We start from the raw sequence: 21,604 nt of genomic DNA on the forward strand, positions 1-21,604 counted from the left end.
CAAGGGGAGCAGCAAGCAAGAAAAGGAGAATCTGCTGTGCCATGTGGGTTAGCTCCCTGGCCAGGGATCAAACTCATGCTGCAGCAGCTGCTGATAACTTGATATGCTGAGACTTAACCCCTTGCACCACCAGGGAGGTCACAGCAAACAGAATTAAACTATGTTGAGTTATGTGCATGGAACCACTATTTTATACCTCATAAGAACGGCTAGATGAGATTCTTTAGCATTTCATAAATGCTAACTCCAGAGAGCAAGCTTTGCTTTATCTTTTTTTTAGCTTCTCTTGAAAGAGCAAGCTTTACTTTAGATCAATCTTGGTGCCACAGGAATGCCTCCCCAGTCCCTCCCCTTTTTATTGCTGAGACACGAGTGTCTCCATGGAAACACAAACACACACACACACACACACACCCTCTGCAGACCCTTCTCTGAACTCCTGAAGTCTCTGTAATCCAATAGGGAGGGATCTAGGATCCATATTTCTGTCTAAAGTGTGTTTTTTTTTTTTTTTTTTTATAGAGGCATGTTTTTTTATTTATTTATTTGTTTGTTCGTTCGTTTTGTTTATACATGCACTGGGTACAGTCAGAAGCGCGGGAGGGTGAGAGAATTCACCAGAGCCAGAGCGGGGAGCAGAGCAGGCAGAAGGACCAAAGTACACTGCTGAGGGGAGCAGCAGGCGGCAGGAGAGGTCTGCGCGCCATGTGGGACCCTCCTCCAGTGGCCGGGGAGCAGCCGGGGATCGAACCGGCGCCGCAGAGGTCGCCGGCAGCTTTGCAACCCAGCGCTCAACCGCTGCGCCACCGGGGAGGCCCTAAAGTGTGTTTTTTGTTCTGTTGCAAAGAAATAGAACACTCTTGTTTTAGGCAAGAGTACCTAAAACATTGTTCACAATTTCTTTTAAATTCTTTTAGATAACAACTTCTCATTAAAAATGTACAGCTACAAAAAAAGCATTAAAAAAAAGCATAACAACAAAAAGAAACAAAAAAAATCAAAAAGCATAATAACTTGAATTTATCTTTTTCCTTATTTCTTTAAAACAGTATACCTCAAAACAAACAAAACCAGAATACCCACATTATTCACTGATAATCAAAACAAGAAAAGTTAAGAGAGGAAGTTTACCAAAAAAAAAAAAAAAAAAAAAGACAGGTATTATTATTTCCATGTGACAAAAATCTGAACCCAAGCAAGATAAGAGTCTTCTGCAAGGTCGCAAGACAACCCACAAATGGAATGTTCTTATACAGCACTTGGTTTCAACAGTCCAAAGCTGAAAGAAGAAAAGATGGTTTCTCTATACTTACTTTTTTCGCCTTTGTCTCTCCTTTAACCTGGAATGATATATATCTACTACAGCCATCTTCAGAGCTATAAATAGACAGACAAGTAGTAAAGTATGCACAGACATATAAACATAGCCAAGACAAAAAAAATTTTTTTACCCCCAACTGTCCTAAACTTTGAACCTCATATTACTAATTATCCCACACTTACTGCTCTAGGATTTTTTCCCTTAGAAACAAAAATATTCTATGATACTGAATTTCCTTATCAGTAAACTATCATAAGGTCCTTTTTCCTATGTTACATGTTTACATGGCATTACCCCATATATGACACAATTTCTGTGTTCTTTGTAACACCTCTTTTGCCCATGTCTTATTACATATATTAACTAGCTTTCACACAACAGTTGAACAAGGAGTCTGAACTTGTTAATAGATGGGCTCAGAAATAACATCTGAAATAACATCTGCTTGAGTAGTCATAAAGATGAATATTGATTGTTGTTATACCCACACAGGAGTAAGCTCAGGAGACAACATCAAGATGAGACTGCCGTGAACAAAGGTGTAGCTTAGACACTTTCCCAGAGTAGCAAGGTAATTTTGGATTCAGCAATGACAAGTTTCACTAAATAGCCTAAGAAACCAAAAGCTGTGCCCTGCTTGGCTGCCCATATCCCAATCCTTTCCTGGCTTTAGTCTCATGTTAAAGATATTGAGAATTAGCATGAACAGTTAGGGATAACAAAGTTTTCATCAATACAATAGCTGTTTCTCCTGATTTCCTGTAACAATTTTCCATCTTCAGAGTTCCTTAGTGTTCTGTTCTCATCTCTCCTTTCACTCCTCATCTTATTCCTATACCTCATCCACCCCTATGGTTGTCACATCCATTAAGATATAGAAACTCAAACTCAAGTGTTTATTTTAAACTTCAGACCCTACTGGACATCTCTAATCAGATGGCCTTTGGTTACAATCCTATATTCTACCTCTTTCCCATTCCTTAGAGCCCTTCCCTTGGGTAACAGTATAGATGATACCAGAGTAATGTTTTTAAGCACAGTTTTTATGGTGTGATTCCCCTGCTTATAATTTTCAGTGATTTCCCACCCACTTACAGGAGCTCAAATTCTTACCTGCTATATAAGACCCTGGTCTTCTGCCTATCTTTCCAGTCTTGTTTCCTACCATTCCCACATGTACCCTATACACCACACACACAAACCAACCTGCCCAAGATCACACAGTTATCTAAATACAGAGCATGAATCCAAAACTGGGCAGTCTGGTTTCAAAACCATGAGAAAGACATATATTTACATGTTGCCCAGCATATATATTCTTCTGTGTTAGTGGGTTTACTGTCTGTCTCAACATTAATCATATATCCTAAATCTGACTTAACTAAAAATGAGATGTGTATTTTAAAGAATCTCAGAAATAAAAATCTCGCACAGGTTTTTTACTCTCTGAAGACCTGCAGAGTTAGCAGATGAAGGTCAATCATTAACAACTCTAGGAAAAAAATATGAGGAACAGAAATTTAGCACTATGTTACATTAAGCTGATCTAACTTAAAAATCTATGGATTACAAAGGAATATTAAGATTTACTAAATTAGTAGATTCTGGAACTATCTTAATACCCTGTTATCTTCTTAAGCTATATGGAAGTTGAGTGTTTGTTTTTTTTTTTTGTTTTATTTTAGTTGCTGAATGTATTCATAGAAGAACAGGCTATAGAGTACAACATAATGACCTGACATGTCCTTTGAAAACCTAAAATACAGTATTCAAATGTTACGCAATATAATTTCTAATAACATGCCAGACTTTGCAGCAAAAAATTTAGTTGTGTATGATTATCGCTTCTTCCAGAATAGCAAGCTTCATTCCAAAATAGAGCCGAGAGCCTCTATTATACTGATAAACAAAAACAGCAATACAATCTCTCTGCTCATCCAAAGAATATGAGATACAAGCTCAAGTTTATCTCCTGGGAATAATGAGTCAGTGCAGATTTATATGTTCTACTTTTAAAACTTGTTTTCAAAGAAAATCTTAATTGGAATGGGTGAGTTAGATCTGCCGAATCTCTTCTCCCCCACCCTATCTCGGGCGACTGTTCCCTGCAGCAGTCCCTAGGGTCCCCCACAAACAGTTTGAAACTCATACTTCTGCTGAAGCTAGATGTTAGGGTAGGAAAAAAAAAATGGAACCAATCAACTAAGAGAATAGGACACAATGTCTCCTTAGAACCACCACTTTCTTCAGAATATGAAAGCAAACAAGTGTTGAGCAATGTACAATTCTGACGCAGTGTCAATATGGTTGCTCTAGCAAGATTGAAGTAGTAAGTTCCAGATACCCCTTCCTGACTCATTATTGTGTAGCTCACTGCTACCTGCCCTCTAATCTCAGATTAGAAGGAAGAAAACGCAAAATCCCACATGCTGGGCTAGAAGCACTGAATACATATGTAACTTTGACCAGCGGGAAATGCCCAGGGTAACTTTATCACAGTCATTATTCTTTGGGTCTGAGATAAAAATAGTATTAAATCCTACAAAAACTGGATATCTGGTCTAAAAAGATGAGTGAACACAAGCCTTTCAAAAGTTTAAGCATTAATAAAAAGTATTAACTACCATGAATTTTTGTTTTTGGTTAAGTTTCTAACAAGAATAAGTGTAAATAAATAAACATGTCCCCAAAAAAAGTACAATTAAAATAATTCAATAATATCAGGTCTATTTGATACAAGGGCTTTCGCACATTTTTCAGGTAGGAGAACTGCTACAAATAAACTTTCTGATTTAAGAAATGCCCAGTAACCTGCCATTGTCCTCTGATACAGCTGCTGTGGAGTGATGGGCTTATAGCTCTGCTAGTGGATGCACTTTGCATGCCTGGTGGTGGAAGAGGAAGTAAGAAAAGAGAGGAGAGTATTGTCTCCAACATGCGGCATAACCAAATATAATTTTTATAGTGGATTCTAACTATTTCTTACTAAAAATAGAACTGCAGAACCAACAGTTCAAGAGAGAAAGAAGTATAACAGCTAAGTAAATACAGTGCACTAAGTACTTAGTACGCTCCGTGCTCTTTACATGCCACATCTCTTTTCTCCTCCCAATAATGTGCTCCATAGGAAAGAAAATCCTTAAAGTGGAAATTACTGCAAATTTTGACAAAAAATTTCTGTAATTTTTCTAAGACACTAACTAACCATGCTGTTTCCTGATACTTGTGTGGGGATGACTTAATTAAAGCAGAAAAAACCCGAAGAGACAGTGTTATAAAAACAAATCCATAAATAAATACTGCTGATAATTGGTTCTACTGCTTGATTATTTCAGTAGTTTAAACTTGTAAAACTGGCTCTGGAGAACAAAGGGAAGGTAAGGAACACACTGATGGGAAGAGAACTGGAATTCTCCCAAGGAAAAATCATATCTGAAGCTGTATCTTTTCCTTTATAAAGCATACTGAGATAGCAGCTACTGATCATAAGATCCTAACTGCATGAATAATCCAGGAGGACAACAGCACAGCAGGCAAAACAGAAATGAGAAGGCAGACATTGCAAGAATGAGTTCACTGGTTCACAGTCTACTTAAGGTGCCTGGAGATTCCAATACAAGTGGACAAATAAAGAAGCTCAGAGCATAAAAAACGAACCAAAATTATCTATAACCTAAGGTCCGATGCAAGGTCTTTGAAATCTCAGTTTTGAAGGAAGAACAGACTCTCTGATTACAATGAAGACTGATAAAAGTTTCCAATGGGTGGCCTTAAAATATTTTAAGAAGTGGGCAGAAGTCAGAGGCAGCTCCTTCCCACTGCAATGTATTTCTAACATTGTTCAAAATAGCTGGCAACATGTTTCTGTTTTCCTGACAGAAGGCACTTACTGCTTGCTTGGCAAGAAAACCAACTCAGAGACCTTAAATGCAGGGAAGCCAATCAAAATCCCTACTGCAATCACATTAGCACAAACCTGTGACTCAGGTATTCCCCAGAACTGAAGCTTTTTGCAAGTCATTTCCCCCCTAAGTGTTTGGCCAAGGTTTGCACAATTAGTTCCATGAAGAAAAGAAGACCATGTGGCTTAGCAGGATGCCTTAGGGAAGTTACTTAACTCCTGTGCACCCTCCCTGAATGTAAAATGGGAAAATATCTATTCCCAGGAATGTGGGTAAGTTATAGAAAATAACAAATATGAAATCTTACCAACACAAAAAACAAACCAACAACAATAAAGACCAAATCAAAATACCAACAACAAAAATTCAAGGTTGTAAAGACTGTATTAAGAACACAGACTATGGAGATGGCTCTGCCACTTGAAGGCTATGTAAGTACAGTCACGTTACTTGACATTTTCATTCTTCAATTCTCTCATCTACAAAATAGGGATAATAATAGTAATGACGAATTCAAAGAGTTCTGTAAGAATTAAAAAAATTCAGATGTCTGAAGGATAAAGAATAGTACCTGGCAAACAGTTAAGTGGTATACGTATCAGCTATTATTAATGGCATTTATGTCTAAAGTGCCCTCAGCATAAACAGCCATACCAGTATAAAGGGAAGGAACTACCAACACACAGGCAAGTGTGCAGAGAGACCAAGCTGAACCGCTCATCTACTAACTATTAAAGGCACTAAAGGCTAATGGTGTGAACCAAAGGGCGGGGGAGAGGGTAATCCATGCCTGGCCAAGAAATTTTCCTGAAATTAACTTTCTAAACAGAGGAAGAGTAAACTGTTCCAATGCACATCCCTGACAAAAACACCCACAGACCTAACATTTAGGAAGAGGTTCATAATTCCTCTTGTTTGTCTTAGTAATAGGACAGCAATGATTAGAAGATGCTGCAATTAGGGTTCTAGAACCCATACTCTTCTAAGAAAGAGCAGTTCACATATTTAGGAGAGATTTTCCCAAGTGAAAGGAGACAGGGAGAAGCCCCTCAGAAAAGAGGAGCTGCACCATGCACCTGCACTGAGATCCCACAACACAGCAGAGTATAAAGTTATGAACCTTCTGCCTCTCTCTTTCTGAATCATCATTGCTGCTTATTTCAATAAAATATGAGCAGATGTCATTTAAGGATCCCAGAATTTCCTTATTTCTTTCTAAGACAGTTTTAGATGCAGTATCCTTTTCTACGGCCATTCTGAAAAACTTCTGGCACAGCTGAAATGCAATTAATTATCCCTCCATTGTGCCCAGACCTCCATTATGGAGGCCATTTTACAACAAAAATTCCATGAATTAAAGGAAAAGTCTTTAAGTAAGAAAAGGGCTTGGTGGCACCAGCTGCTCTTCCTGGTGCCCTGGAGTGGAATACAAAACCCAGCCAAACACTTTGCTTCCTTCTAATAGTCGTAAGTGAGGGAACATAAAAGGAATGTTGTTAATGCTCAGTAATGTTAAGGGTGTAATGGTATAATGGAATGGTAATAACACCAATCTGAATTATGTACCATCTTTCATGGAGACATTCATACTCTCTGACTAATCAGTGTCACCCCATCTTTACTGGCAAGGGACACAAAGAAACAGCAAGCAAGATTCCAAGGACTTGCCCAAGATCACACAGTGACTCAGAAGCAAGCCTGATTTGCCCCTTGCTCTATTCTAGATGTGCTTAGACAGCTCTTTCTCACTCACTCTTATTTCTCCTTGGGTCTAGTCCCTTGACTGAATGTTCTGGGATAAGACACTCTGGGGCAATATACCTCACAAGACAACTTGGTCATGTTGTTAGGAAAGTTAGTTGAAGTTAATATAACTCAGTGGCATAAACAAAGCAACTCTTGGTGGTCCATTAAGTCATTCCCTTGATCTCTAGTGCTCTCAAATCTCTTTTAAAGTGATCTTATCTTTTAAAAAGCACCCATCTAAACACCTTACAGTTCACTACTACAAGGTGCAAAAGGGGAACGCAGGGGTTATCACTTATATCCTGTTAAACAACTTGTAACAATCAACTGATGCCTCAGTTCTAGTTCAAATAAACTAGAATCAAGTGAAACTTACAAGGCAGTAGAAACTATAAGAAGAGCATAAATAACTGAAGTAGGTTTGAAATGTTGACACAAAAATCGCTTCTTTCAGATTTTCCCTTTTGTTCCCACTTAATTACAGAAAGGACCAAAAGTGCACCAGAAGAAATTGCAAATCCTGACCCTACGAAGAATGAGTGAAATTAAACAGCAACCATTACTACAGTTTTTCTTAACGCTGAGGCTAAAGAAAGAAGACCTTGGATTAGGGGCTAGGGAAATGATTCAGCAAGTCACTTACACACTTTAATGTCTTTAAAGGACATTAAAGATTCTGACTTTCAAAAGTTTGGTGTTTTTTAACAATATCTAAAAGGATGATATTTATGAAGCTGCTCTTTTTGTATTCTGGGTAAGAAATACAGGGTATTCTTTTTGTATCCTGGGTAAGAAAGCCAGGAAACATGAGCATATATGAGGAGAAATACTAAGCAGCAATCTGCACACTCCCTTCAAGGGAACAACATGAGGTGAGAAAAGAATGACATGGGTTACCGGGGTTGAATAGAGATTGACAAGGAAAACTGAACAAGTACAATAGATCTAGTGAATGCTAAAGTAGTTTGCTAGCAAGCTTTCTTCTTTTAGTTCAACATACGTCACTCTGACTTTCCTTAAAGTTGTGTGGGAGAAAAGAAGAGGAATGAAATTTTGCAAAGAAAACTGCTCAGGAAAGACCATTATACCAGAGAAAAAATTCTGAAGGGAAACTTTCACGAGGGCTCTTTTATGGTCCTAGATCTGATATATCAAATGCCCAGGCAGTTCTACGGAGAGGAAAATTAAATTCCCCTTCTAGTGTGTACCCATTAATGCAACATGAAAACCTGACTTATCATTCAACGAAGATTCCACTTGCCCTCCCTGCCTGGGATACAGCTTTAAGAGAAACAATGAAGACACTTTTGGGGACTACAAAATCCAAGGGAGCATTAGATATCTACTGTGTCTTATGTATCTACTGCAGCATACTCAATTCTGGACTGAAATAAAAGAGAAGACTGGGGATTATTATAAATATTCACTGGAAATGAATAGGTGGAAAATTCGGGATAAACATCTAGTAGCAATAGTTGCTATTGAGGTCCCAAGTTTCCCTTCCTTCTAAGGGTGCCATGAGAGCAACTTCATCAATTACCTTGCTTACCTTAGTCAAAAGGCAGTTCAAGGGATGAGATATTCCCCACCATCACAGTATGCTCAACATTCTTACCATCGACACAGAGCATATTTTTGATTAATCATTTTCACAGGGTTTATTAACCCAACAACAGAGCTAAGTTCAGCAACTTAACCAGTAGATTTTGAGTTCCATGAGAGCAAGAAATGTGTTTTATTACTCTTTGTGAACTGAGCACCCAATACAGTGTCATCACATAGTTTTCACTCAACAAAACATTTGCCAAATTAAAATGTTACCATGTAAAATGTCCGAGTCATCTTCAACAAAATCGATGTCTCTCAAGTCCCATTCTGCATAATTGTCAAACTCCTGTTTGGGGAAAAAAATTCCCACCACAAACCTATCAGCTTTGAATAATGCCTTTACAGTAATCAAGCTTTAGAAACAAAAAGAAAACACAAATACTTGATTAAAAAATAAGGAATGGGGAATAAGGCCAGGATACTGCCACAAGTAATAAGAAGTCATGTAAAAAATCTGAGAGGCTTTCAGGCAGTAGTAACAGCAAAAAATGAGAATAATTACAGTTCAGGAATGAAATCAAAATAATTGTTCTAAAATTAAGTTTAATATGTTCATAAAATCTAACCTAAGAAAATTAACTCTGCCTAGGCCTTCAAGTGTTTAGGTAAGAAAGTTGTCTGCATTAATTCACCTATCTTTTGATTATCTTCTGAGAGCATGATTTATTCAGTAATATTACTTATAAAGTTCAATGGGTAGATTTGTTCATGTTCTATTTAATAAGCACAATTTTTAGGGGTAGCATCTACAATAGCAACTGCCAGAAACAAACTGCTGGCCTGGGTATAACTAGCAAAAGTTGTGTAGTTTGCTTAACTTTCAAATTACCTCCAGGAGCACTGTGGTTGTGGGTTAGAGGATATATCAGGACTTATGACTATATTCACATGGCTTTTAACTTCATGGCTGAATAAGGAACATGAAAGTTCTATAAACTTTTATCATCCTTTACATACCTGTGGATAGAGTATAGGGATCAGCAAACTATATAGCTCATGGACCAAATCCAGTTCACTTCCTTTTTTGTAAATAAACTTTTATTGCAACACAGGTAAATACCTTTGTTATGCCTATCTATGTTGCTTCTGCATAATAACGGCAAAGTTTATTTGCAACACAGATTTTAGGGACTGAAAACTTAAGATATTTACTATCTGGACCTTAATAAAAAAAAAAAGGTCCAACAACCTTGAAGGTCCAACCCCCTAGTTGTGGGAAAAGAACCAGCTCAGAAACCTCATATCTACTAAGAACGTGGAAGCCAACACAAATGCAGCTTAAACAGGGGATTCTTGGTCTGAAGGACTTATACTATATGTGAAAATATTTACAAATGAGAAAATGCACTCAAATGGAAGAAATGTGGCTGCCACTAGTCCTCACAACTTATGGTGCCTTGAAAAATCTCTTTCAGTGGTTTGGAACCTTTGGGTAAAAGATATAAGCTTCATCAGAAACAAAAACAAGTTTCTCCTACCTCAATGAAATCTGCTCGAGCTGGCATGTATCCTGCCATATCCCGAGAAAGCAAAGAGTCAAAGGTAGGTCGGGGAGGGTCGTCTGTAGCTGAAAGAATTTAGAATTTTTCTTAGTTACTAAATAAATAAATACTGGCATAAAAAAGTGGCACAGGAATAGATCCCATCTATACACTGAAATATTTCTGGAGAAAGACGCTATCTGAGATAATAAGTAGAATTCAAAAGATTTTTAAAACCAATATTATTTCAATTAAAAAAAACATCCTTTCCCAATACATTTTATATTACAATTATTTTGGGGATGGGACTATATAATGAATATGCAGAATAAAGTAATCATGATTCAAATTAAAACAAAAAAAGATTTTTATAAAGGGAAAAGTGAAAAATATAAAGAATTATAGAAACAGATTGATTTCCTAAAAAGGAAAGATTTAGGGAAACTAAGATTTAGGGAATCCTTTATTCTTTTTTTTTTTTTTTTAAAGATTTATTTATTTATGCATATAAGAACTGGGGTACAGGCCGGAGGTGTGGGGGGTGAGAAGATTCACCAGAGACAGAGTGGGAAACAGAACAGGCAGACTGACTGAAATACACTGCTGAGGGGAGCAGCGGGCATGGGCGAGTCAGGAGAGGTCTCCTACGCCTTATGGGTTGCTCCCTGGTGGGCCAGGGGATTGAACTTGTGCTATAGAGGCTGCGGATTGCTTCATAGGTTGTGTCTTAACCCCTTGCGCCACCGGGGAGGCCCAGGGAATCCTTTACATACATGGAAAATCCCTCTGATTTTTGCTTCTCTAACATGAGGAAAAAACAAGGATCTTTTAACAGTAGAGAACATAAGTATCTACCCTTTGTGCCTCAGGTTCCTTACCCCATAGAGCCAATCTCAATTTACATACCTCATCCAACTGAGAAACAAACAAAAAAAAATTAGATTTGGAAGTTAGCTGGACTTGAGTCCCAGCTCTAACACCCACTCATCCTATGACCTGGCACAAATTATACAACCTTTCTGAATCTTATTTGTTCCTGGGCAAAACAAAGCTCTTGCTTCATCCAACTCATAGGGTTGCTATGAGGAACAAATGGTCTAATGGAGTTGAAAACCAAGTAGTAACACCCACAGTACTATTCAAATAAGTGGTATCATCAGACTCTGAGTTAGTAAGCTATGAAACTGTTTCTGGAGAGTATGAAGAAGAGGGCCGGGGAAGGGGAAACATTCATATCCCATTACTTGTGCTCTGGGAGTCATTTAGCAAAGATGTTCATTTATAATTCATTATGGTTTTGTTAGAAGACCCAAGAGTCCCTCAGCCCTGTAAGATTTTTTCTAAAGTTTTCACAACCAAGAGAACAAAAATGACAAATTGCTTCTTGGACTTAGCACTGGCATGATTAATAATGATGAAGCAAATACTGAATTCTTAAGTAACTGATCATATACAATCTACAGTGTATACATATCTACAATCTACAGCATTCAGGAGCCTCAGAGTGAGTAGAACTGGAATACACCTATTCTTCTTGCCCCCTTATGGTCCTGCCTTTAAATAAGTGCCACACCAGCTCCTATCTTTCATAAGCTATTTAGTTGCCAAAAATTATCAAATCACTGTTTATCTGCAAAAGAACTCGAGGATTAGCTAGTGTCTCTTACCAAAACAGGGAGTCACTTACAGTAAAATGGAATGGCTGTGTCAGCAGTTTTTGCCTCCTCTGCTTGCTTCAGGTTCAGTAGGGTGGATGCAAACAGAGGATTATTGATGAAATGCTTCATATAGTGCTTCTCACATTCCTCCTTGGTCTTGGTGCACATCTGATTGGCTACATCCTGCCTACAGGAGTGTGAGGAAAAAGAGAAAGAAGCAGGTTTCATTTATAACTATTGGTCAAAGCATGGCTTGTTTTCTAATATTTTAAGTCCTACCCATATAGTGTCTGGAATTTGATACCTCTAAAGTGGTATCACAGAGATATTAACAAAGCAGTGAGTCAAATTATGTAATTTGATCTTATAAATCCTGCTATTCTAAAATACAGAAACAATATCTAAAAAGTGCTTTCCTTTATACCAAAAGAGAAGAAAATCATTAGAAAATCTGTGAATTTCCCTATAAGCTAGACTCCAGGAAAGGAATTGCTATAAATAAGAAGCCATTTCAGAACATTCAAAATGTACATAAGTATAGTTCTACATTTGCAGGGTTTATAGTTTACAAAACACTTCATATGAAGAAACATTTTTATTAGAGTGCCAAGCATTAAGTTACAAACACTTAAAACCTAATTTAGTCTTAGTTAAACCTCACGGTATATACTCTGCTTCACAGATGAAAAAATAAGGCCCAAAGAGATTTAAATGCTTACTTGAGCTAAAAACAGAGAATGTGAAGAAACTGTCTATCAAACCTCAATCTCAGATAAGTTATGGCCATCTACTAAAATATGACTCAAGTAAAGGATGAGGGCATCTAAACCAAGAAAAATTCGTAAAAGTCATAAAGGAGCAACAAAGTCTAAACTTTCCCACTATTTTGAAAAAATGACCAACCTTCCCTGTGCTGATACATCCTAATAATGGTCCACCGAACATCCCATACCCTCATGAGACATTTCAGTCTTGGAGAGTAATGTATATAGGGGAAGAGAACTTGTCCTTAAGTGATAGATCAATAGGAGAGCAACACATGGCCCCCAAACCCCTTTCCCCCTTTACCCTTCAACTGCAGCTTTTCCTCCAAGCTGACAGGACAACCTGTAACACAGAGCTCTTACCAATTTCCAAAGCCACAATCCATCACAGCTTCTAAAAGGGCCATTTCTTCTTGGGCTGTCCAGCTGGGATCAAGAACAGGAAAATCTGAGGTCTAGGAAGGAACAGATAGAGGAATGGAACCCAGTAACACAACTGTGGTACCAATCTACAATCTAATGACTTGTTCTCATGATACTGAGAGGTAGCTAAAATAATTTCTTACTAGTTGTCCACCTCCCCCAGCCCTATTTCCAACTTTAATTATAAGGGTCTCCAATAAATTTTATCACCCATACACCCTGTAACACATGCAGACACATGTATTTTGTAAACTTAGCACAAAAGCAGAGATAAATTTTACAGTATTCCCATTTACCTATGAAAGAGGGGACGTACAAAGAGTGTGATTTATATATTTTAAATAGAACAATAAATCATATATTAAAAAAAATGTTATCTACAAAGGAGAGGGAGAAAGTAGGGTGGGAAGGACAGGAGTAGAAGCTGGATCTCTCTGAAAAGTCTTTGTTTTAAAGATTTGACTTTGGAAACATGTTATCTTATATATAATTATTCAATTTTTAAATCCTAAGAATCAAAAGCAAAAACATAACAAGTAAAACCTATGACTTAATACTAAGGCATAATCGCACAGAAAAAAACTATCCAAAGTGACTTTAAAACACAGTAATTTGACTATACACCTCTAGTAGAATATACCACAAAAGTAAAAGAAGTGCCAAGAAAATGCCAGAATGCTTCCAGACTAAATTTTCAGTAGTGTTGTTGGCACAGTCATCCTGAGACTACCATACATGGATGTGATGGGGGCACATGGTATTGACTTTACTAGGCAGTGGGATTTTGGGCTTGGGGAAAAAAAGATACAAATGTAAGATCTATAAAGTTATGTAAAAACCTTGTATTCTTGTATTTGAACAGAAAGTTTTAATATGAACTGATGATGTATTTTGTCTTAAAATAATTTCCCAACACTCTTCACTGAAAAGACCTAGAAACGATGACCAACCAAGTAGCAGTGGGCATTTCTAAGTGTCCAGTATGCAATCTATAAATATGATTTCCCACTAAGGAAAGCAGGGCTCCTTGAACAAAATGCTGATTCCAAATTTGGATCAAGAAATATATAAGATGAGAGGAACATTTTGTCCTATTAGAAAGCAATGACTCTCTTAAAGATTATATGGGTCATGTCAAAAGTCAATCTGTAAAGGTTCCCATTAACCAAAAATGCAGCAATTTGAGCAATAATAACTGCGAAGAATTGAAACACATCAAATATTCTAAATACCTAAAAGATGCTAGGGAATCAATTCATATTTTCAAAAAACGTGCATTCCTTCTACACATTTTACTTCGGGGCGACCATATAATGATGTTTCTTTTTATAGTTATTTTAACTCATCAACTAAAAGCAATGATAGAAATAAAGGATATTTTATAATACCCTTTTAATACAATGAATTAAAAGATCTAGACAATGATTAAAAATGAATCTGAGGTAGCCAATAATTGTAAGTACCAATTTTATAGGAAAGCACAGAAGACAGGGGAACACTTTAACAGAAAAATCCAATGTCCTAACATCTATTTAAAACCCTAAGTTTTCTTTTCTTTTAATTTGATTTTCTTTTTATAAATCAAATAAACTGTAAGAAATGAGAGAAAGCGGTCTCCCTGGTGGCCCAGCAGTTAAGTCACAGAGCTATCAATCTATCTTCAGCCACTGCAGCATGAGTTCGAACCCTGGCCAGGGAGCTGACCCACATGGTGCAGCAGACCTATTCTGTCTCACCCGCTGATCCCCTCAGCAGTGTATTTCAGTCAGTCTGCCTGTTCTGTTCCCCACTGTCTTTGATGAATCCTCTCAATCCCCCACCCCCACACCTCTGGCTTAGACCCCAGTTCATGTATGCATAAATAAATAAAATAAATCTTATAAAAAATGAGAGAAAGAGTGAGGGAAAAGGAGGTGAGAGGGAGAACCTATAAAATGGAAAAATATATGAGGCAACCAATTAGAATGTAGGGACCTATTTGTATCACAGAACTGTGAAAGTAAAAAAAAAAAAATATGATACTACAACACCATATGATAGCCACTAGAATTGCTAAAATGAAGGAACCAATAATACCAAATGCTGGCAAGCATGTGAAACAATCAGAACTCTCATTCATTTATAACGGAGAAGTAAAATGATACAACCATTTAGGAAACATTTTTACAGCTTATTAAAAAGTTAAATAATCACATTCTATGACTCAGCAAGTCATCTTCTAAGTATTTATGAAAAATATATATGTACCTACAGAAAGTCTTATACAAAAATGTTCATAACAGCATTATTTGTAACAGCCTAAAACTTGGCAAGTATAGGTGTTTATCAACAGAATACCAAATAAACTGTATTATATTCATACAATGCAATATTATAACAAAAAGAAATGAACTACTATACATGAAGAAAAACATGCTGAATGAATAAAATCAGAAACAAAAGTACATACAGTATGAATCCATCTATATGCAGTTCTAGACTGTAAAACTAACCTTGGGAATAAAAATTCGGAATGATTATTTCAGGTGTGAAGGGAGGAGTTTAAAAACAGCATTTATGAGATGACTGAGAAAATGACTAAATGACTAAAAATGATTAAATTACCTTTAATTTTAGAAATATTTGGCAAAATATTTATAGATGAAATGATGTGTCTGGGGGTTTTGCTTCAAAATAATTGGGAGAGGTAGGGAATTAGATGACACATGACTTATGCTGATAATTTTAAGACCTAGAGACAGGTAAGTGAGAATTTATTATACAGTCATGGCAGTTGGTCACATTGGTGACCCCTGAAGTTCTAGAACTCACATTCAGGTGTGGTCCCTTTCCATTTAATATGGGCTGGTCCTGTGGCTTACTTAAGGTCTGGCAGTTTCCACTTTTTGCACTCTTGAGAGCCCTCAGACACCATGTAAGGAATCTAGCCTCCTTGCAGGAAAGACCATGAAGAACATGGTCCGAGAGAGAGGAATGGTTATAGGGGTAAAGGAAATAAGGTCTCTACCTGAAAAAGAACCAAGGTCTTAGGCAGATAAGATGTTCTAGCTAACTCCCTACAAACTCAGGCCATTCTGAGGTTGCCCAAGGTGTGAATGAAAGAAATCGCTTGGATTTCCAGCCCCAGTACATCTTATAGAACCGAAACCACCGTTGTCATGCCCAATCTGAATCCTGACCCACAAAACACAAACTGATTATTTTATACCATGAAGTTTTCATGTGGCTGTCAAGAAACGAGATAACTGAAGTGCCATTATTTCGACATTAGTATATGCTTGAAGTTTTCTATAAGTGAAAAAAAAGTGACACAGGTTTTTCTGATTACACAGGCATTTAGAAAATATGTCTCTAGTTAATGAAAAAAAAATTTCTGTGATGATACTCCACCAGTAAGCAATACATTTTTATATGAGCACGTACTATGAAAATGCCTAGCACATGCGCTACTATGCCATCCAGAAAAGAATTTCAGAATCTACATTTAAATTCATAACAATCACTCAATCTGACAAGTACTATTGTAGCCTGTACATGTAAAAATGACAACTCACAGCTGAAGAGTCTGTTATTCCTAAAGCTGTATTTCAGAAAATTAATTAGCCCATACCAACTTTACTTAAAAAAAAAAAAAAAAAAAAAAAACTTTCTATACTAAAAAATAAATGGGTCTAAGACAGTTTTTCTTAAAGTTGAACCAATATTATTCATTTTCTTTACTGAATCTCAGCCATACTGAACTAGTAGCTCTAACAGGCAGGGCATAGAAATCTGTAATTTTATGAAGGTAATTTTATGTGGTAAAATTTAAGGATCACTGGTATAAAGGGTGTGGCAAGAAAGCAGTGCCTTGACTTGTTCAAGGTTCTAAGAATTACAAGACAAAAATAGGCACAGAACTCAGAAATCTTGATTAATGCACCACCCACCACAGCATGAGTAACTCCCCAAAATAAAGCATTGTGAGATGACAAAGTAATGAAATCCATTTAAAGTTTTCTGAGACTTCACATGCAAAAAAGAAAAAAATCATATTAGTGGCTTCAGGTGTAGAAAACCAAAATGTGGTCATGATTCTTACAGAAAAATTCACCGAAAATAGACAAGGCTGACCTCAAAAGGGGAGTATTTGTAATCTCCAAAAGTTCTCAAAGTAAAGGACAGAATTCTGAAATATGTTTGTATGAGTGTTGAACGTGTGTGTGTGGTGGGGGGGGGGTGCCAGGGGGAAGGAGGATGATGTAATCAAAAGAATTACATGGACCTGGAGTGAAATTTTGTGCTTTCAACATTACGTAGAAAGCATATACCCAGAAAGGCAAAAGAGAGCTCACGGCCAGCACCCCTACAGAGGGTAATCATCAACCTACCTGGAATTAACCTTTAAGGGATTATTTTCAAATGAATAAATCTTTATTCTGTCTTTAGGCAACATTGGGTGAATTTGGGAAAAATAAACCAGCTTACTGAAGATCTAATGACTTTGCTGAAATGAACTCAAAGTCATAGTTACTTTGACCACTCTTCTAACCCTTCATTCACTTTTGCAATTAACAAGGGGGGGGGGAATTGTTCCTATAAAAGATGCTCTACACTTTTTATATTATACATGAAAATATATATTATCAGAGAAGTGCCAATTAAAACAACACAGTACACCTATTAGAATGGCCAAAATCCAGAATGCTGACAACACCAAAAGTTGGTGAGGATGTGGAACAACATCCTTGGTGGTTGAACAACATTGTTGATGGGAATGCAAAAGGTATAGTCATGCGGAAGATAGCATGGCAGCTTAGTATAAAACTAGATATCCTCTTTCCATGTGCTACACAATTAGGTTCCTTGGTATTTACCCAAAGGAGCAGAGAACATATATCCATGCAAAAACCTGCACATGGACGTTTACAGAGATTTATTAATTGTCAAAACTTGGAAGCAACCAAGATATGCTTCTGTAGGTGAATAAACTGTGATACATCCAGACAATGTGAGCTATCAAGATATGAAAATACATGAAGGAATTTATTAACTACGTGAAAGAAGTCAGTGTGAAAAGGGTACATACTTTATGATTTCAATTACATGACACCCTGAAAAAGGCAAAAAACTATGGAGACTATAAAAAGATCGTCAGTTGCCAGGGTTAGGAGGAAGCGTGGATTAATAGGCAGAGCAAAGAGGATTTCCACATCCATTTAAAGTACCCTATATGATACTATGATGGTGGGTACACATCTTTTGTATGTGTACAAACCCATCTTATGTATGTTATATAAAGTACTAAGTTAGAGTGGACGCTAATGTAAATGACAGACTTTGAGTGACAGAGTGTCAGTGAAGGTTCATCAATGATAACAAATGTTACCACTCTGATAGGAGTTGTTGATAATGGGGAAAATCATGCATTTGTGGGGGCAGAAGACACTTGGGAAATCTCTGTAAGATTCTACTCAATTTTATTATGAACCTATGTTTGCTCTAAAAAAGTCTAACATAAAAGAATTTATTTCAAGTTTCATAATCAGTAAATAAGTAACATGGAAGACAGGAGGTGTTTAGAGAGAGGCAGGGGAAGGTAAGCCAGTTGTCTGGCAACAAATGATATTAAGTAGCATTTTGTTAATTCATTATGGACCAGACTCTGACTCTTAGCATTATAGGCCCAGAAACTCAGATCAATATGGTCCACAAAAAGTCAGACTCAGAGATGCTAATTCACCCTTTCTAAAGTTTTAAGAGATGAACACACACTACAGAATAGTGGTAGGCAGAATTCTAAAGATGATCCCCCCTCCCACCAAGATTCCTGTCTCCTGATTATTCAAACTAACCAGATTTGCTGTAAAGTAACTCTGCTGATGGGTTGACTTTGAAATGGGGAGTCTGGGATTATCCTGGTGGAACCAATGTAATTACATAGGTCCTTATGAGTAGAAGAGGATGGCAGGAGAGTCAGATTCAGTGAATAAGAACTGGGGCAACAGGAGAAATCAGAGACCCCAAGTAATTTCTTCAATGACCCACAGAACTCCCTGCTGTTGCTGGCTTAGAATAAGGAAAAAGGGGACCAGGAGTCTCTGGAGACTGAGAGCAAGCCCAGGCCAAAGGCCAGTAAGGAAACAGTGGAATCAGTCCTATAACCTCAAAACAGTGAATTCCGTCAACAATCTGAATGAGCTTGGAAGTGGATTGTTGTGGTTTTCCAATATAAAGCCCAGACCTTAATTTCAACCCAATGAGACCTAGAGCAAACCAGCTGCACTTAACAAAGGTCTTCTGACACACAGAATTATGAGATGATAAATGTGTGTTGTCTCAAGTCACTAATTTTTGGCAATTTGTTATGGAAGCTTGGACAGACACTGCCAACATCTACCTTTAATTCCTTCTTTAGAGTGAGCAATACAATCAATCAAAATATAGCCAAATCCACTCTGGCTTATAAAGCCACTGTGTCTTCAAAGTAATTTTATGTATTATGTCATTTACTCTGCGTTTATTTTTAACTTAATTCTCACAGAGTAACTCATTTCCCCAAAGGCAGGAGGATGGAGTGTCAGATAGAAACTGCCCACATGAACCATATAAAAATATCATTAGCCAAAACAGTGGTGACACATTTACTATGTTTATCAGTGAACCTAAAAAGAAGAATACTTCTTACCCTGATGTCAATAAATCTCAAAAAACACCTTCCTTAAATTCTAGCTTTGAAACAAAAAAGAGCCCCAGAACATATGACTGTTGGATTTAAATGCCTTAATGGATCCATAAAACTGAAAAAAACTTATTGAGTAATAATTACCTAAATCATAAGCAGAGGAAAAAGAGAGAGTTGGAGACAGAATAAAATGAATTCCCAGAATGGGATTTCCCTGTAACTTTATCATTACCATTATTTCATAAGTATGATCACTTTGATGCTTCTTGTACTCAAATCCACGAGTGAAGCACTGCAAAGGAAAAGAAAATCAAGTTAGCAAAAACCTACTTTTGAAATGCTTTAGTTTTTTTTTTAAGATTTATGTTTATTTATTTATGCATAGAAGAACTGGGTTATAGGCTAGAGGTGCGAGGGTGAGAGGAGTCACCAGAGACAGAGTGGGGAGTAGAACAGGTAGATCCACTGAAATATACTGCCGAGGGGAGCAGTGGGTGAGAAGGAGAGGTCTGCTGCACCATGTGGTTAGCTTCTTGACTGGGAATCAAATTCATGCCACAGTGGCTGGCAATAGTTTAATAGCACTGAGACTTTAACCCCTGCATCACCAGGGAAGTCCTTGAAATGCTTTCTTTAAAGAATAGAAAATGGTGTGGCTGGGGGGGGGGAGGGGGTGTTGGGGGGGGGCATTCTATTCATATGATGGGTTTTAAAGAATTCATTTAATCTTGTCTGCACTCAAAATAGGATGGTATATTTATGATCACAGTTTTTCCACTGTCCTCACAAAGAAAAAAAGATTAGAAGAAAAAAAAAACTTTTTCCTAGGAGAACCTCTCCTTTGAAAAAGAGCTTGAGTCCTGGAGTCAGATTGCCTAATTTGGACCAGACTCTGGACCGTATTTCAGCAATTCTAAGACATTGTTTCATGTTTTAAAACTTGGAAATGAGGATTCATCTTACAGTAAAAAATAAGTTAAAATTTTATCAGTCATTTTTGCATTTCACTATTTCCAAAATTGAAATGTTTCTCATGAATGATAGTGTTGGATCCAATAAAATAAGGTATTTGTTGTGTAACCCTGAGCAGATTACTGATCCTCACTTTGCCTGAGTTTCTTCCATAAAAATGCAGATCCTAATCATACTTCATAGGATCATAGTGACAATTGAAGAATTCATGTAAAGTATTCAAAATAGTGCATGGCACTGAGTAGGCATTTATAATTAGTACTATTATTACATCAACATCCAGAAAATAGTTTATTCTCTTACTTGTCACCTGCCCAAAGATGACTCCCTAATAAGACAGTAAGTAGTGTCATAGGTGCCATCAAAAGGAATAATGTTTCAAGTCTGTTTCCTATACTTCCAACAATTTAAAGCTACTGGCAAAAAGTATTCTGGCAGTTTAAGCATTAGATGTATACAGAGATGGAGAATATTCAACAGTCTATTTTATCCATCTGCTTTATTCCCCAACTTTTCATTGGTAAACGCATAATGGAAGATTGACTGGAAGGAACACATTTAATAAAGTATGGTCCCTTTGAGCAATCAATAGTCATCTCTGCATTTACTATGTTCATATAACTAGGCTAGGAGAGGAAACCTCTCCTTAATGAGTTACCTGCAAGCAGAGAAAAAAAGGGGGTGGTCCACATTCAGCACACTTGATATAAGGCTCCATGAGGTAGGAGGAGCAGCCTCGGCAAGGTGGCTTATCAGAAGGATCATCTAGAACAACAAAAAATATTTATTAGCTTCAAAAAAAACCACCTTAAGATAATTTTAACTGCAAGAAGGTGAAAATCTGCAAATGATCATACAGATAGTAAGTTCATTTCAAATAAAAAACAAAAAATTATGTTCCTTTTTTCTCAGGGCATCTTTTTTGTTCCTTCATTGTACCCACTACTTTTTTTTTTTTAAGATTTATTTATTTATGCATATAAGAGCTGGGGTACAGGCTAAAGATGAGGGGGGTTAGAGGATTCACTAGAGACAGAGTGGGGAGCAGAACAGGCAGATGTACTA

The 21,604-nt window shown here is 37.1% G+C and overlaps 1 protein-coding gene across 4 annotated transcripts in view; it reads right to left on the reverse strand.

The window, feature by feature from the left end:
* Positions 1-21,604, reverse strand: part of TADA2A (transcriptional adaptor 2A) — a 45,089-nt gene that overhangs the window by 14,077 nt on the left and 9,408 nt on the right. For all 4 annotated transcript variants that reach the window (XM_037495217.2, XM_037495220.2, XM_037495219.2 and 1 more), the window contains exons 3-9: positions 21,198-21,304; positions 19,800-19,859; positions 12,844-12,935; positions 11,746-11,903; positions 10,056-10,144; positions 8,791-8,863; positions 1,314-1,377 (exon numbers count right to left, since the gene is read on the reverse strand). In XM_037495217.2, coding sequence (XP_037351114.1) covers positions 1,314-1,377; positions 8,791-8,863; positions 10,056-10,144; positions 11,746-11,903; positions 12,844-12,935; positions 19,800-19,859; positions 21,198-21,304 — 643 coding nt within the window. The remainder of the gene's footprint in view (positions 1-1,313; positions 1,378-8,790; positions 8,864-10,055; positions 10,145-11,745; positions 11,904-12,843; positions 12,936-19,799; positions 19,860-21,197; positions 21,305-21,604) is intronic.

This window comes from Talpa occidentalis, unplaced genomic scaffold (genome assembly GCF_014898055.3).
Source record: "Talpa occidentalis isolate TD23 unplaced genomic scaffold, MPIMG_talOcc4v2.1 talOcc4.7, whole genome shotgun sequence".
Taxonomy (NCBI): domain Eukaryota; kingdom Metazoa; phylum Chordata; class Mammalia; order Eulipotyphla; family Talpidae; genus Talpa; species Talpa occidentalis.